The sequence below is a fragment of the Vulpes vulpes genome, chromosome 6 (assembly GCF_048418805.1).
Source record: "Vulpes vulpes isolate BD-2025 chromosome 6, VulVul3, whole genome shotgun sequence".
Classification (NCBI taxonomy): domain Eukaryota; kingdom Metazoa; phylum Chordata; class Mammalia; order Carnivora; family Canidae; genus Vulpes; species Vulpes vulpes.
Genome location: NC_132785.1, coordinates 71,791,735 through 71,808,215, shown reverse-complemented (window position 1 = coordinate 71,808,215; position 16,481 = coordinate 71,791,735). Strand labels below are relative to the sequence as shown.

The 16,481-nt window shown below is 36.4% G+C and overlaps 2 protein-coding genes across 35 annotated transcripts in view; both read left to right on the top strand.

Moving 5' to 3' along the window:
- HEATR5A (HEAT repeat containing 5A) overlaps positions 1-16,481 on the top strand; it is a 111,664-nt gene that overhangs the window by 3,704 nt on the left and 91,479 nt on the right. For all 34 annotated transcript variants that reach the window (XM_026007670.2, XM_072761335.1, XM_072761326.1 and 31 more), the window contains exons 2-4: positions 10,822-11,021; positions 12,842-13,053; positions 13,925-14,033. In XM_026007670.2, the coding sequence (XP_025863455.1) occupies positions 10,896-11,021; positions 12,842-13,053; positions 13,925-14,033 (447 nt within the window). In that variant the 5' untranslated portion in view covers positions 10,822-10,895. The remainder of the gene's footprint in view (positions 1-10,821; positions 11,022-12,841; positions 13,054-13,924; positions 14,034-16,481) is intronic.
- LOC112926594 (cytochrome c oxidase subunit NDUFA4) lies at positions 15,438-15,947 on the top strand. Its single transcript, XM_026007676.2, has one exon. It carries the CDS (start codon positions 15,530-15,532, stop codon positions 15,776-15,778), a length of 249 nt encoding a protein of 82 aa, XP_025863461.1. The 5' UTR covers positions 15,438-15,529; the 3' UTR covers positions 15,779-15,947.

The window sequence follows — 16,481 nt, the reverse complement described above, 5'->3', positions numbered from 1 at the left end:
CTCTACTTTATTAATTAGTATTTTGATTGCTTCCATCACTGTTAGCATCCTGCTGTGACTTCTTCCTGATCTCAATGACATTGCTCTTTTACTTTTAATATGGGACTCTATTCTACCCTCTAGAATCTGGATAATTGGATTATTAGTCATGTCTAAATGCTGAATGAATAGGCTCTGAGAGACTGAGAGACTTAGGTCAGTAAAGTTCATGATCTTTGAAACAATTTCTGTATATCTTTTTTTTTTTTTTTTTTTTTTTTTAAAGAAAACGTTCTTTGTTTTCTTCTTAATGGAATTTCAACTTGGTACCAAGTAGTAAGATTGTTTAGATAGTTACTTTGAGATGAGTGAGGTGGGAGATAAGAGAAAGAAAACTTTCTATCTTAAAATGTACCTTCTGGCACTCTCAGTGCCCTGCCTTCCAAGGGGAGTTGGAAGAGTTGTTTTGTGGAACAAACAGTGATAAAAATTGTCAAGAATATCCAAAGACTAAACTAACACTGCTGATACTTATTGATTTACTGTCTAGATGAAAGTTGATGTCTCTAGAAGAGCTCACACTTTAACAGAAAACCTCAGAGTACGGAAGACTTGGAGGAGAGTGAAGTGATAAAAAAAGAAAAAGAAAAAAGGAAAAGAAAAGAAAGAAAGAACAACAGAGTTATAATGATTAGGTGCTTTAGTGGGTATGGCAGTACCTGTCAATAATAATGATTAGACTTTATGAAGAGACTATATGAAGTAGTTGAGGGAACATGGACATTGAAACCAGACAGATGAAGCCATTATCTTATTCTGCTTAAATAACATTTCGACCTTGGACATATTTCTTGTTACCATCACCTGTAAAATGAGGATAATAATATTTAAGTTTCAGTGTTATAAGGATTAAACGTTTCTACTAAGTAATTTGTCAAAAAATGTTAGTTCCTTTTCCCATCACTGCCTTAGAGTTGGTTCATACTGCTGAGTTTCCTCACAACACTTCCTTTTACCCTTCAGGGGCTTTTTTTGTAATCTGGGAGGAGAATTGCAAGAGCCCACAGAACTTTAGTGGAGCCCTCATTGGCAATCTCCTTCACCTAATTCAGTTTCTGTCATTGTTCTCATTCCTAATGGGAATCTGCAGTACTTCAGAAAAACAGAAGAGGAAGGTAAAGTAAATAGCATCCCCACTTGTGGCGTTTCTTATGCCAGTTTATAAATTTCCCTTTAACTCCTGTTTCTTTCATCTTTCACCCTAACTTCTGTATGTCAAAGGATGTGTTCTCCATTGGTTCTTACGGAGCTGTGTGCATCTGCCATTCCTATTGGCTTATAGTGTGTACTGATAAGCAGCATTTTCCCCATCCCTACCAAGTTTGCAGGAAGCAGTCTTGCAAAATCTCGCTGGACTAGATGTATTTTCATTATATATTAAAATAAGATTGTAGGGACGCCTGGGTGGCTAAGTGGTTAAGCCTCTGGCTCAGGGCATGATCCCAGGGTCCAGGATTGAGTCCCACATGGGGGGGCTCTCTGTGAGGAGCCTGCTTTTCCCTCTGCCTGTGTTTCCGCCTGTGTGTGTGTGTGTGTCTCGTGAATAAATAAATGAAATCTTAAAAAAAAAAAAGATTGTAGTGCTGTGCCTGGGCATGTTACAAATTAGATTTTTTGTGATATGACAACAAATACGAATTAAATTGATTTTATGAGAATTTGTAGTCAGAATTCCCCCTAAAAGTTAAATTTATGGTGTAATAAGCTGTTTTAATTTAGGAGTATAATGTGAAACTTAATTATAAATATGAATAATACAGATTTTTGGGGGATCCCTGGGTGGCTCAGAGGTTTAGTCCCTGCCTTCGGCCCAGGGCATGATCCTGGAGTCCTGGGATCGAGTCCCACATTGGGCTCCTTGCACGGAGCCTGCCTCTCCCTCTGCTTCTCCCTTTTCTTCTCTCTCTCTGTGTCTCTCATGAATAAATAAATAAAATCTTTTAAAAAATAAATAAACAAGTATGAATAATACAGATTTTTATGTGAACTGATATACTAGTTTAATTAAAAGCATCTTTATTCATATTCTAGGAGTAGCTAAGAGAAGATTCTGTTTATATTTAAAATATTTAATGTTAGATAATTTGATCCAAAATATTAATCAGAAATGGCCACTTTTAAGTAGGTGTGATATTAACTTGTATAGTCTTCTAATAAAAAATCTTATCATAGGGCAGCCCCCATGGCTCAGCGGTTTAGCGCCGCCTGCAGCCTAGGGCGTGATCCTGGAGACCCTGGATTGAGTCCCACATCAGGCTCTCTGTATGGTGCCTGCTTCTCCCTCTGCCTGTGTGTGTCTCTGCCTCTCTCTCTCTCTCTCGCTCTCTCTCTCTCTCTCTGTGTCTCTATGAATTAAAATAAATAAATAAAAATAAAAATCTTACAGTATGAACAAAATGGAATACCTAAATTTTTTGATTTATAGTATTTAATGATTAGTATTTCAAAGATTGTGTTCTATATAAAACATTAGTCACACAACATTCCCAGCTGATGGGGCGGGGTGGGGGGGAAGGTAGTGGGGTGCTGCAGGGTGGCTCAATGGGTTAAACGCCTGGCTTTTTTTTTTTTTTTAAGATTTTATTTATTCATGAGGGGGGGGGGCGTGGTAAAGATCCTAAGTCTCCAGGATCAAGCCCTGGGCGGAAGGCGGTGCTAAACTGCTGAGCCACCCGGGCTGCCAAACGTCCAACTTTTGATGTGGACTCACATCTCGGTATCTGGGTTGGTTTAGGTCTTGATCTCAGAGTCATGATGAGTTCATGCCCCACGTTGGGCTCCCTGCTCAATGGGGAGTCTGCTTCTTCCTCTGCCTGTGTCTCTACCTCTCTCTCTCTCTCTTATGAATAAATAAAATATTTTAAAAATAAATAAATAAGTAAATAAAGCAGCTAGAGTTATGACCCACTAACATGCATTGTTACAGGTTTGCTATTGTGACATGCTTAGTATCCTTTAATTTTTTAAAAGATTTTATTCATTTTATTCATGACGGGGGGCGGGGGGGGACAGAGATACAGGCAGAGGGAGAAGCAGGCTCCATGCAAGGAGCCTGATGTGGGACTCGATTTCGGGTCTCCAGGATCAGGACCTGGGCTGAAGGCGGCACTAAACCGCTGAGCCACCGGGGCTGCCCAGTATCCTTTAATTTTAACAATTTACCTGTCTCCTCTGTGTTGTTCCCCTTGCTATTTTCCTAACACTCCCCTTTTAATTCTTTGGGCCCCTTTTCCTTGGAAGAGTTAGGAGATGAAGCTGATTTTGTGATTTACTGAAAGATGTAGGAGTAACTAGATAGAGAAGCCCAAATATAAAGTAATTATCTCCACCCTCCCATGCCATTTGTTTTGCACATTTTATTCCTTATGTTTTGATGTAAAAATACTGTTTTTCCTTTTTCCTCTGAGGAAAGGTGATTCTGACAAATGGTGGTGTGAATTTTAAAAGTTAGGAATCTAACAAAAGTTTAGTTTGTTTATTGGTCTTTAAGGATTTCATTTTAAAAGTTTTAAAATCACTAAAAATTAGAGAAAGAGAAAACATAATCTATAATGTTACTACTCTAATAATTATGGTTAAGATTTTTAAATCATGATTTGGAAAAATATTTGAAGAATCTCACGATCTAGGTGATAAAGTGGAGAAGCCAAACATATTTTAAGGACCATAAGTGTAAAAAAAAACAAACCAAACAACAACAACAAAAAAAAAAAAAACAAAAAACCATAAGTATAATGAAAAAAAGTGCTATACCAAGAGGAAACAGTATAAGAATAATCATGAAAGCTTTCCTGAAGGAAGTCATTTTTTTTAGCTGAATTTTATTATTTTCTTCAGATTTATTTATTTTAAAGAGAGTGTGTGTGTACACAGACGGGAGGGGCAGAGAAGAGAGAGTCTTAAGCTGACTCCTTGCTGACTGACTGGGGCTCCATCTCAAGACCCTGAGATGATAATCTGAGCCAAAACCAAGAGTCAAATGCTTACCCAACTGTGCCACCCGGGCACCCCTACCTGAATTTTAATATAGTAAGTTTATTTAGAGAGAAAGAAGCAAGATATTTCAGATTCAAAGATGCAATAAATACAAGATTTAGAAATCAAGAAGATAAAATGGTATTAAAGAACTCTAATATTATAAATGTGTCAGCAAACTAACTTTAGGCCTATGCCTAGATATATTTAAAGTACAGTTAAAAAAACAAAACAAAGACTTCTTCTTTACCAGGGGCAGCCTCCCTTAGGCAACATCTTAAGCATGACCTAAAGCTCACTGTAATTTGTGAGTTTGTATTTTGTAACCTATAATTTTGCAAAGCCTGAATCACATGTCAAAGAGAATCTTAATTTAGGTCAAGAGAGAATGATCCGGCTTCTTTCTAGATTAATTCTAATTATTGTTTTGTTTTGTTTTGTTTTGTTGGGAAGGTTTGGATTTTAAGATTTATGCATGTTCCTTGAAGTGTGAGAGATTCTTGAGAGGGTTTTTTGTTGTTTGCTTTATGTTTATTGAACAAAACTGAGAAAACTAAAGACTGGAGGCTAAGTTGAAGCTGTAGTGATGGCTTTTAGAGAAGTGAGAGTTGAAGAAAGTAATTGAAATTTACATATGATATATTTCAAAACTTCAGGCACTTAATACATTTGGGAATTAGTTCCATTTACTTAAAATGGCTTGTTCATTTTGTATATTGGTCTTTTCATGCTCTGGAAACAAAAAACTAACAAAGCAACAGACCAATCTTAATTTTGTGTTTGTTGTTCTCATTTGGGATTTTTCCTCTTTTCCCTCTTAAGAGTGGTATAATGAATCATTTTAAGAAACTAAATGACCAAAAAGACTAGGAAGATTCGGGATCCCTGGGTGGCTCAGCAGTTGAGTGCCTCCCTTCGGCCCAGGGCATGATCCTGGAGTCTTGGGATTGAGTCCCACATGAGGCTCTCTGCATGGAGTCTGCTTCTCCCTCTGCCTGTCTCTCTGGCTCTCTCTGTGTGTCTCTCATGAATAAATAAAGTCTTTAAAAAAAAAAAAAGATTAGGAAGATTCTTTTTCCCTGTAAATTTTAACCATAATTTTAAATATGTTCTTATCTCTACTAAAATAGATCTTTAAACTCTAGATAGAAAAAATCATGTTAACACAATCAGGACTGACATAATCTGTAGGCTGTTTTGTTTTCTGTTATTTTTAAAATTGCTGTAGCTGAGGGGTGCCTGGCTGACTCATTTGGTAGAGCATGCAACTTTTGATCTTGAGATTGTGATTTCAAGCCCCACATTTAGTGTAGAAATTATTTAAAAACAAAATCTTTAAGGGTGCCTGGGTGGTTTCGTCATTTAAGTGTATGACTAATGATTTCGACTCAGGTCATGATCTCAGGATTGTGAGATCAGACTCCTTTGGATCCATACTGGGTGAGGAGCCTGCTTAAGATTCTCTATCTCTCCTTCCTCTCCCTCTCGCCCTTACCCCAAAATCTTTTAAATAAATAAAATTGTTGAAGGTGAAAAAAATGAAATTCTTGAAGGTGCTTACACTTCTTTGCCGACATAGATTTGATGTGAACTCATTGTCAGATGAAAGGCCTAAGAACACTATACAGAATGTAAACATTAGCCTTTAGCCTTTAGACAAAGCCATTAGCCTTTCTTACATTATGCTAAATCTTTGAAGACTGAACATGATATTTAAGTTGAACCATGTGAGGGGTGCCTGAGTGGCTCAGTGGGTTAAGCGTCTGCTTCACATCGAGCTCTGCTTCGTGAAGAGCCTGTTTCTTCCCCTCTCTGCCTGCTGCTCTGCCTGCTTGGGCTCTCTCTCTCATTCTCTGTCAAATCAGTAAATACAAATAAAGTAAATTGAACCATGTGAATTTGCTGACAGTCAGCTATTTTTTGACCTATAAAAATGGCAGTTCAATTGTTCAACTTACTAGTAGCTTAGATGTTCTTAAACATTTCCATTAAACTAGTATTCTTACCAGAAGAGGGGGGTGACTTTTGGTGGGGGAGTGATTTTTTTAAAAGATGTTTAGAAAGGTTTGTCATGCATAGAATTCCTCTGAAGGTTTATGTTTTATCTTAAAACACTTTATTAATTTTGCCTTCTACTGCATATTAAATGCACATTTATTTTCATATAAAATAATAAGTTAATATCAGAGGGGAAATGGTTAAGTAAAATTTGATCCTCCAGCATATTTATTCTGTTGGTACACTCACTGCTGGGGATATCCCACTCTGAGAGCCATAGTAGACAGTACCTTAGAACCTTAGGTCTAGTACACAGTGCCTACTTTTCTCAATGTAAAAGACTTCAGGGATTAAAATTATAACTGAGTCACTAGGAGTATCTATCACACACAAACTACAGACAGTTACTATAATGGAAGAGAAATGTATGGTCTAAGAAGCATTGAAGGACATTTGTAAGCTTAGCTCAACTATTGGCTCTATGTTAGCATATGTAATATTTGACTATAAAGTAATATTCTTGTGCACCTTTTTAAAATATAGGAAGAGTGGCTGTAACAGGTACCTGTTAATGTTTTTTATGGGACAACTTAAGTCTGGAAATTACTGTTGTGCAGTGTTTTGGTTAATACTTCAGACTACATTGCATTCATAGAGATTCATAATACCCACTATGAATACCCTGATAAATCTTTTGGGTAGCTTTGTTTATTACTAGATTCTCATACTTATTAAAATAAGGAATCTCGTATTCATATTTTAGGAAACATTACAATGATCTATTGTTCCGTATTCACAAATTCTCTGCAAGTTCTGAGCTTTTTTTTTTTTTTTAAGATTTTTATTTATTCATGAGAGATACAGAGAGAGAGGTGGGGACAGAGAGAGAGGCAGAGACACAGGCAGAGGGAGAAGCACGCTCCATGCAGGGAGCCTGATGTGGGACTCGATCCCAGGTCTCCAAGATCATGCCCTGGGCCGAAGGCAGGCGCTAAACCACTGAGCTACCCAGGGATCCGAAGTTCTGAGCTTTTTAAAAAATGGCTGATTTCAAGGTGTTTGAGCGGTTTGATTGGATGAAAGAGTGGCAGTAGAGTATCTGGTGGTTAAAGCACATGTATCTGGAGTCTGATTGCTTATGTCTACATCCAGGTTCAAAGTGATCTTAGGACTACTACTTGGCTTCTCTGTGCCTCAGTTTCTTTGTTATCTAAAAATACCTCTTAAAAATTTTTGTGAATTAGTTGAGAAAATGTAAAGCACATATAGTAAGTGGCCAATAAATGTTAGCTTCTGTCAAAAATAATGGCTGGCATTACAGTGGGAACAGCAGTTTTACAAACATTTTTTTCAAGTAGCATAACTGTAATTTGAAAAATATATTTAATATATGTTTACTTTTGATGAACTAATCACTTTGCGATCTCAAAAGAAACATAAAAATGGAAAATAAGAGAAAATTAGAAAAATAAGCAGTCTCCAGATACATGGAGTTGAAGGGTGTGGTTATATTAAAACATATGATAGTTTGACTGCATTTGTATTCATCTTCCTACAGTGAAACTTCTGGTAAGAACAGAAACATCTGTTTTTTTGCAAAAAGCATTTGCTGATCCCATTGATAGTGCATACATGGAGATCACAGGTGCATTTTAGAATGGGTATTTAAATGTGGGATTACTATTATGAGTTGTCTACTTTTTGTAGTAATTTATATGAGGAATATTGAGGACATTAGAGAGAACTTGGCTTTGATTATGATCTCAATCTTTTTACTGAATTATTTATTATTGCATTGTGTTAGCTATTTTGCTTCTTGATAGATCATTTTACACCACAATATTGCTGCTGCTTAAGGGAAAAAAAGTCTCTTCAGCAGTCCTAATGACCTCTAAAAAGGGTAATTTGATTCTTAAGATAGGATTTTAAAAATAAAGATTTTATTTATTTGTTTGTTTATTTATTTATTCATAAGAGACCCATGGAGAGAGGCAGAGACACAGGCTGAGGGAGAAGCAGGCTATCTGTGGGGAGCCCAATGCGGGACTCGATCCCAGGACCTCGAGATCACGACCTGAGTTGAAGGCAGACACTCAAGCACTGAGCCACCCAGATGCCCCTCTTAAAATTTTAATTTGACGTGGTAGTTAAATTTTCTCTGTGATACTGAGGTAATTTTTTTTTTTCTCACAGAATCATAGATATTGAGTGCAAACTTGTTTTTCACCTTTTGTATAGCTAGAAGATTTCTTCCAGAAATTGTTTCTCTAGCATTTATTTAACTTTGTCCTTAATTGTTGTATGCTAATTTGTTATCTGTTGTTTATATGCTTGTTCTTTAAAATTGGCATTTTTGAAAATAACCTAATGTGTCTCTCTCTTTTTTTTTTTTTTTTTTTTTTGAGGACTATCAGTACCAGGTCATAATAGTATTAAGCAGATAGGCGAGACTCACTGAAAGGGAACAATCCAGATGGCTAAAGCAGCATATAGATTTGGTGGGTGTGGATGGGTAAAAGCTGCCTTTTGACTTCTGGGGCAGCATCATACCAGAATATTGGGCCAAGCAAGAGGGACACAAGCAAGATAAAGAGAAGGAGTTGAAAAGTTAAATACCTGAAGAAATGTCAGATAATGTAAATGAATGAGGCAGGCCAGGTGGCAGCTGTGGCCTGCTGGAGAGTCCTCCCTTAGATTTAGTCATTTGTTGCTGTATGGGGATATGGACCCAGATTTTCATGTAAAATCTTATGTTTACATGTTGGTAAGTCACCTTCCCTTCAATATGTTGCAGGCTAACTTTGGCTAACAGGGTACCAGTTTGTGATTACATCTAGAAGGAGACTGTTGGGATGCCTGGGTGGCTCAGCAGTTGGGCATCTGCCTTCGGCCCAGGGGACAATCCTGGAGACCCAGGATCGAGTCCCACATTGGGCTCCCTGCATGGAGCCTGCTTCTCCCTCTGCCTGTGTCTCTGCCCCACCCCCTTTGTGTCTCTCATGAATAAATAAATAAAATCTTAAAAAAAAAATAGACTGTTTTCAGATTTATATTAATTATGATCTGACACTGTGGGTAATTTTATACCAGCAAACTCTGGGAGAAAAAAAAATGAATGAATGAAAGAAAAGCCTTCCCTAGGTCTTCCATCTGATTTTCTAATACATCGTTACTTACTGGCTTCTCTATAAAAGATTGAGATTTATTTAGGGGAATATGAGCTATATATTTAAAATCTTTTAGTTTAATTACCTGTAGCAATCTCTATATTTTCATACAGTTCTAATTACCTGTTTCTGTTTAGTTGGGAGTTTTATAATTTATCAAATTTATTTTTGATACATTAGTGAATAGGAGTACCCATCTATTATATATAGTGTCTTCCCTGTTTAAGGTTCTTGATGATAGTTGTCTCTCTTATAGGTAATAGTGATGATTTATTTCTTAAGCCAGTGTGTGTGTTTTTTTCTTAAGCTCTTCCCTTCTAATTAAAAAAAAATTTTTAACATAAACTCTAAACCCAATGTGTGGGCTCAGACTCAGTACCACAAGATCAAGAGCCTCATACTCTACCACTGAGCCAGCCAGGCATCCCTGCTTGTGTGTTTCTGAGTTTATTAAATAATTTTTCCAACTTTTTATTGTTGGAAAAATACAGAAAAAGCCAAGAATAGTAAAATGACCATTCATACTCCCACTGTCTACATACAGCTGTTAATATTTTGCCATATTTTATAGCTGATTTATTCACTTAATGATTCAAAAATGAGTTGTACATTTGTTGCTTTGCTACTATAAACTTGAGTATGCTTCTCCTAAATAAAATCCATAATCACAATGTCATCTTATAAATGTGTGTGTGTATACGGTTACATGTTATTTATGTTCTGGAAAGTGTATGCTCGGGATATACTCATGAATTTAAAAAAACAAAACAAAACAAAATCTCTTTTTTTTATTATTTGCAAAAGCAGAAGTAAAAGCTGCTTTGGAGCTGAGTCATAGCAGTTAGAATCTTTATTGCTACTACCCCTAGACAATATCCATATAAGTACCTTCAAAAACAGGACTTGTCTTTCACAAGGCTTACAGAGATAAGACTATTCTGGTTGAGATGAAACTTTTTCCTAAAACTCCTAGCCTCAAGCTACAGGCAGTGTCTTTATTAGGCTGGGGGATCAGATGCTAATGGGAATAATTCCTTCCATTTCAGTCTTCAGGTAAATGACTGGGATATGTACCCAGGGAGAGGTCAGGTTTTATAGAATTTTAGTAGGAGGTCTGGATATTTGGTCATTTGTTGATATGTACCCATGACTCATTTTTAGTAACATGATATATATCCTACAAAGAAAATGGAAAGCCTAATGCTTGAATAACCTAACCTAAAGATTTTCAAAATTTTAATGGAATGTCCCTTCTGTTTAGCAAGTTATTACATATGAATGTCTAATGTTTTTCTGCTTTGTCTGTCTGCTCTCTAAAAAAAGGAGTTCAACGGGATGCCTGTGTGGCTCAGGGCATGATCCTGGAGTCCCGGGATCAAGTCCCACATCGGGCTTCCTGCATGGAGCCTGCTTCTCCCTCTGCCTATGTCTGTCATGAATAAATAAATACAATCTTTAAAAAAAGGAATTCAAAAGTGGATTTTGTGTCACTGTTAAGAGTTTAGTATTGGATTTCCCAGTTTCACCCTAGAGCTGTTATTTTTTAAAATCTCCAATTTAATTATGCTTTGTGCTTTCTGTGGAAGATTTCTGGTTTTACATTTGCCTTCCTTGTAAAATTTGTTCTTTTTCTCTATTACAGACTTTTTTCTTAGGTATATTGACTGAAGTTTAACGAGAAGAATTGTGACCAGCTAGGAGAATTTTCTGCAAGGAATGGAATTAGCTCATAGCTTACTGCTGAATGAAGAAGCATACAATCAACTAGGTGAAGTTCAGAAGGCAGAGTTTATTTTCGATTGGTTGAGATATTTGGAGAAGCTCTTGCTAGCAACGAGCAAGGTGGGTAAAATTGCAAAAACTTTTTTTAAGTGCCAGATAATGTTTAGGTCCTTTGGTTTGCTTATCTCGTTCTGTTCAGAATAAACCAAATTAGCTTTCAAATGCTAGGCCTTATTAAGAGTTTATAATGAAATATTACAAGAAGTTTGTGCTTTCAAAAAGTAGGAAAAAGGGGGTGCCTGGGTTGCTCAGTCGGTTATGTGTCTACCTTTGGCTCAGGTTATGATCCCAGGGTCCTGGAATCAAGCCCCATGTTGAGTGTCCCTGTACAGTGGGGATCCTGTTTCTCTATCTCCTCATTTGTGCTCTCTCTCCCTGTCTCTCTCTCTCTCTCAGATAAATAAATAAAGGATTAAAAACATTTTTTTAAAGCAGGAAGAAATCAGCCAATATTTTTTATATTACTTTAAAAAATGTATAAAAATATAAACTATAAACCACATTCTATTAGATTTCATTTTCATTATCTTCTTCACTTTCATATGCATTGAAGCCCTTGTGTAATATGTTGCTAAATATTGTAATGGAAGTTTTGCTTTTAAAAAGTTCTGAGCTTTTCAGGGAGAATTTTTTTTTTTTTTTAAAGATTTTACTTATTTATTCATGAGAGACACAGAAAAGAAAGGCAGAGACATAGGTAGAGAGAGAAGCAGGCTCCATACAGGAAGCCCAATGCAGGGACTTTATCCAGGGCCTGGGCTGAAGGCAGGTGCTAAACCGCTAAGCCGCCCAGGCGTCCCTTTAGGGAGAATTTGAATTTAAAAAGTCTTTTAGTAAACATATTCACTCTTAAGCTTATGAAATAGTTTCCAAAAAAAGAAAACAAATCACTCATACTTTTTACCTACGTTTAGCAGTTAACATTTTACCATATTTGATTGACTGATTTATTGAGCCATATGAAGTGATATTGCACCTAGATACTTCCATGTATGTCTCCTACTAAAAGTGAAGATATTTTCCTCCATAATAACAATACCATATGTCATGCAAAAGTGGTGCAAAGACACTACTCATGGACATTTGGAATTTAACAAGACAAAAACCCATATACTAACAAGTACTTCATTGTGGAAGCTTATGCCTTAGTGAGCACCTGAATACTGTTACTATTGTAATGATATTGTATATTCCTTTTTTCAGAAAATAAACAAAATAGAGTAACATTGCTGGCATTTAGGTGTATAAGCTTGCAAAAAGAAAATTGCACTAAACTCAGAAAAAGATCTGAGTAACAGAATCATTCATCATAAGGTTGACTCATGATGGATTATAGATTGCTGGTTTTTTTTTTTAAGATTTTATTTTATTTTATTTATTCATGAGAGACACAAAGAGAGAGGCAGATACACAGGCAGAGGGAGAAACAGGCTTGCTGCAGGGAGCCCAATGCAGAGTTCGATCCCGGGACCCTGGGATTACGCCTTGAGCCGAAGGCAGATGCTCAACCACTGAGCCACCCAGGCACCCCAGTTACTGCTTATTTATACAGATATATAACAAAGAACCTCCAGTTAAAATACAAATTTGCTCTACCTTTCAACAGAAGAAAGATACAGAAGAAATAGAAGCCTTGTGTTTCTTCACAGAGACTGGTATATTGTGGCCCAGAGATTATTTTTTGAAGCTATCCACAGGGCAAAAAACTACCTTGTGTCGTTGTAATAACTATACCACCAACTTATTTGTAATTTTTAGTCAAAATGAATGCATTTTTCTGGAGTTTTTAATTCTTAAAAAACTATTAAAGAAACATTATATTAGAAGATTACATGTAATTATGTGGACTTTGAATTGTATTTTTGTTACTTCCTTTCTAGAGTGATGTAAAGGAGAAACAGAAGGCTCTTGTTGAACAGCTCCTGTCTTTGTTGAACAGCTCCCCAGGGCCTCCTACCCGCAAACTCCTTGCTAAGAATCTAGGCGTTCTTTATAGTATCGGGGACACATTCTCTGTTTACGAGACAATCGATAAATGTAATGATCTTATTCGTAGCAAGGATGATTCTCCAAGTTATCTTCCCACGAAACTGTAAGTTGAACTAAAGAGATACAGACTTCTAGTTATAAAAGCAAGTAAGTCAAGGGGATGAAAAGTACAGCATAGGAAATATCGCCAGTAATATTGTAATCATATTGTATAGTGACAAATGATAACTACACTAACTGTAGTGAGCAGTTTTTAATGTTTATAATTGTCAAATCACTATGTTGTACACCTGAAACAAATATATGTCTTCTATTAAAACATATTTTAAAGATACATACAAAAAGAATCTTAGTTGAGTGTTTAACAAAAAGATATTTTGAATGCTTCACATTTTGGGTGTTCTTTTAACTTCCTGGTTCTCAGTAGTAAAAATTAATAAATACCATATAGAAAAATACTCTTCTGAGCTCCTAAAAAGAGTAGCTTATTTACTTTCTCCATAGGATTCTGTTCATTATTTCATCTGTTATTTTAGAGAGAGTAGTTTTCCATAAATGTATGGTTCCACAATAGTAATTTTACAGAAATTTTTGTTGATCTAATTTTTAGCTTACAACAATGTATTTTACCATGAAGTTTTCAGACTTCAGATTTGAAAAGGACATTATTTCCTGTTTTTCTTATCTTGTATCTTTAAGATTATCTTTGACTAATATATGAAGGTCAGTTTTATGAAAAATTAGTTTGTAAAGTTTGAGGGAATGGAGGTTTCGATTACTTGAAAATACATTTTTCTCCTTACTGTTCTTGAAAGTGTAATTATTTGATATTCATGTAAGCATCATGCCTTAGGATTTAACAATGGAATAGAATATGGGCAGTTTTATCCTTTAAAATTAAATAGTATAATGGGCTGAGATTTTTTTATTGCTGTTTTTTCACTCATGACTAATATCTAATTTAAATGTTTCAGGGCTGCCGTGGTATGTTTGGGTTCCTTATACAAGAAGTTGGGTAGAATACTGGTTAACACCTTTACTGATACAGTGGGGAATATCCTTAAAGCTATGAAGAGTGCAGAGGTGAGTAAGCACAAGTTCATCCAAAGAATAAAAAGATAAACTGTAATTTTTATTACATACAAAAAAGAATAAAAAGATAGTATTTTACAGGTTTTATGGTTCCTTGAGCCAGTGAAAGTGTTTTGCCTATGGTAAGGTACATGGGTATGTATATAAATATATCCATAGATTAAATATTTCTAGGAGATGCACATATGTATTTTGTATATTAAATCTTTATTAGAAAATCAATAATGTAATTTGTGATTTTAGGTAAATCCAAATAGGCAAATAGGCAAAAAGCTAAGGTATTTCTCTGGTAGACCTATCCCTGCTTCTTCCTCTCACATCACCTTTTCCCCTAATACTAGTACTACATCAGTTGCTTGTCCACAATGATTCAGATACATAGTTGATAACTATTTGGGTGCCTGATGGATGGATTAGTATTCCGCCAGTGTCAGAGAGGAGTAAGGAATATAACCAGGTTGGGGAAAAGCATGGAGAATATAAGTATGACCAGGATCTTGTTGACCTTTTAGTTGCCAGGGGAATATATTCTCCGCCTTAGCCTTATTGACTTGTGATCATTAACCACTATGGAATACTCTTTGTTTTTGTAATTGTCTCTTCATTTGACTTCTAAGATAGTCATATCTTGCCAACTAGTTTCACCAGTCATTTTTGAAATTAAAGTATTTGTATGTTTGTTTATCAAAAATTTTTAAATCTGTGGTCGCTCCCTAATATTTAAGGATCACTCAGGGCAGCTCGGGTGGCTCAGCGGTTTAGCGCCTGCCTTCAGCCCAGGGCCTGATCCTGGAGACCCGGGATCAAGTCCCACATCGGGCTCCCTGCATGGAGCCTGCTTCTCTCTCTGCCTGTGTCTTTGCCTCTCTCTCTGTGTTTCTCATGAATAAATAAATAAAATCTTTAAAAAGAAAAAAAAGGATCACTCAGCACCTTTAAATATAAAAACAAAATACCAGTTCTTGTTCTAATCTTACCTAGAAAAGAAGTCTAGAAGACAGCTCTGAGATAATTTGTAAAAGAGAACTCATGCAGTGGAGAGGAGCAGAGAGGGAGGGAGAGAGAAACTCCAAGCAAACTCCACACTGGGCAAGGAGCCCCACTCAGGGCTTACTCTCAAGACTCTCAGATCACGACCTGAGCCAAAACCAAGAGTCGGGTGCCCAACTGGCTATATCACCAGGCACCCCACCTTTTTTTTAATGTACCGGGGTAAAAAATTTGAAAGTTCAGATATAAAACATGCTAAATTTTGAGAAGAATGTAACTGATTTGGGGTGCCTAGCTGGCTCAGTGAGTAGAACATGCAGCTCTTGGTTGTGGGTTTAAGACCTATACTGGGTTTAGAGATTATATAAAAAAAATAAAATCTTTAAAAAAAATCATAGCTGGACGTCCGTTCCTCCTCTGTGGAGGCATTACTTAGTTCCGGGCCTTGCGGCCACTCGGCTTTTCCTTCTCCTGCGCGGGAGACCTCTGCCACAACCATGTTACGCCAGATCATCGGTCAGGCCAAGAAGCATCCGAGCTTGATCCCCCTCTTCATATTTATTGGGGCAGGAGGTACTGGAGCAGCACTCTATGTGTTGCGCTTGGCATTGTTCAATCCTGATGTTAGTTGGGATAGGAAGAATAACCCAGAACCTTGGAACAAACTGGGTCCCAATGATCAATACAAGTTCTACTCAGTGAATGTAGATTATAGCAAACTGAAGAAAGAAGGTCCAGACTTCTAAATGAAATGTTTCACTATAAAGCTGCTTAGAATGAAGGTCTTCCAGAAGCCATCCACACAATTTTCCACTTATCCAGGAAGTATTTCCCCTCTAAATGCACGAAATCATGTTGGTGTATTGTGTTGGGGTTTACACTGAATAATAAATATCTGAAACTTGAAAAAAAAAATCATAGCTTATTCAAGAAGTTTAAGAAGTGAAGTCCATAACAAAAAGAATTGGTGATTGAATCTACTCAGGAGACACTTCTAAGCAGGTTTGCTGAAAGATTGAAGAAAGTGATTCATCAGAAGAGATTTGTTAACATCTGTAAATCTGGTTTTATTCAAAAGGAAATGTTTATAAGAACTTTCATCTGCTGAGGAATGGCCACTTTGAACTGTTTTTCCACTTAACTTCGTTAGTTAAGCTATAATCTTTTTAGGCCCCATGGTTAACAGGGTTAATCTGTAGTTCTCAGAAATTTTAAAGTTATTGCTGAGGATTTTATTTCTTGCTATTTTTTATCTTTACGACTTTGTTGATCAGGTACTGCAAAATGTTGAAGGTAACAAAGGGATCCTAACTTTGATTCACACCCTTCAGTAACAGACAACATAAAGTTGGGATAAAAAGTTCAGAAGTTTCAACAAAGGATCCAGTTTGTTATGTCACCTATAGTTAGTGTGTTATGCTCCTCTGGACAAAGATAAATTAATAATAT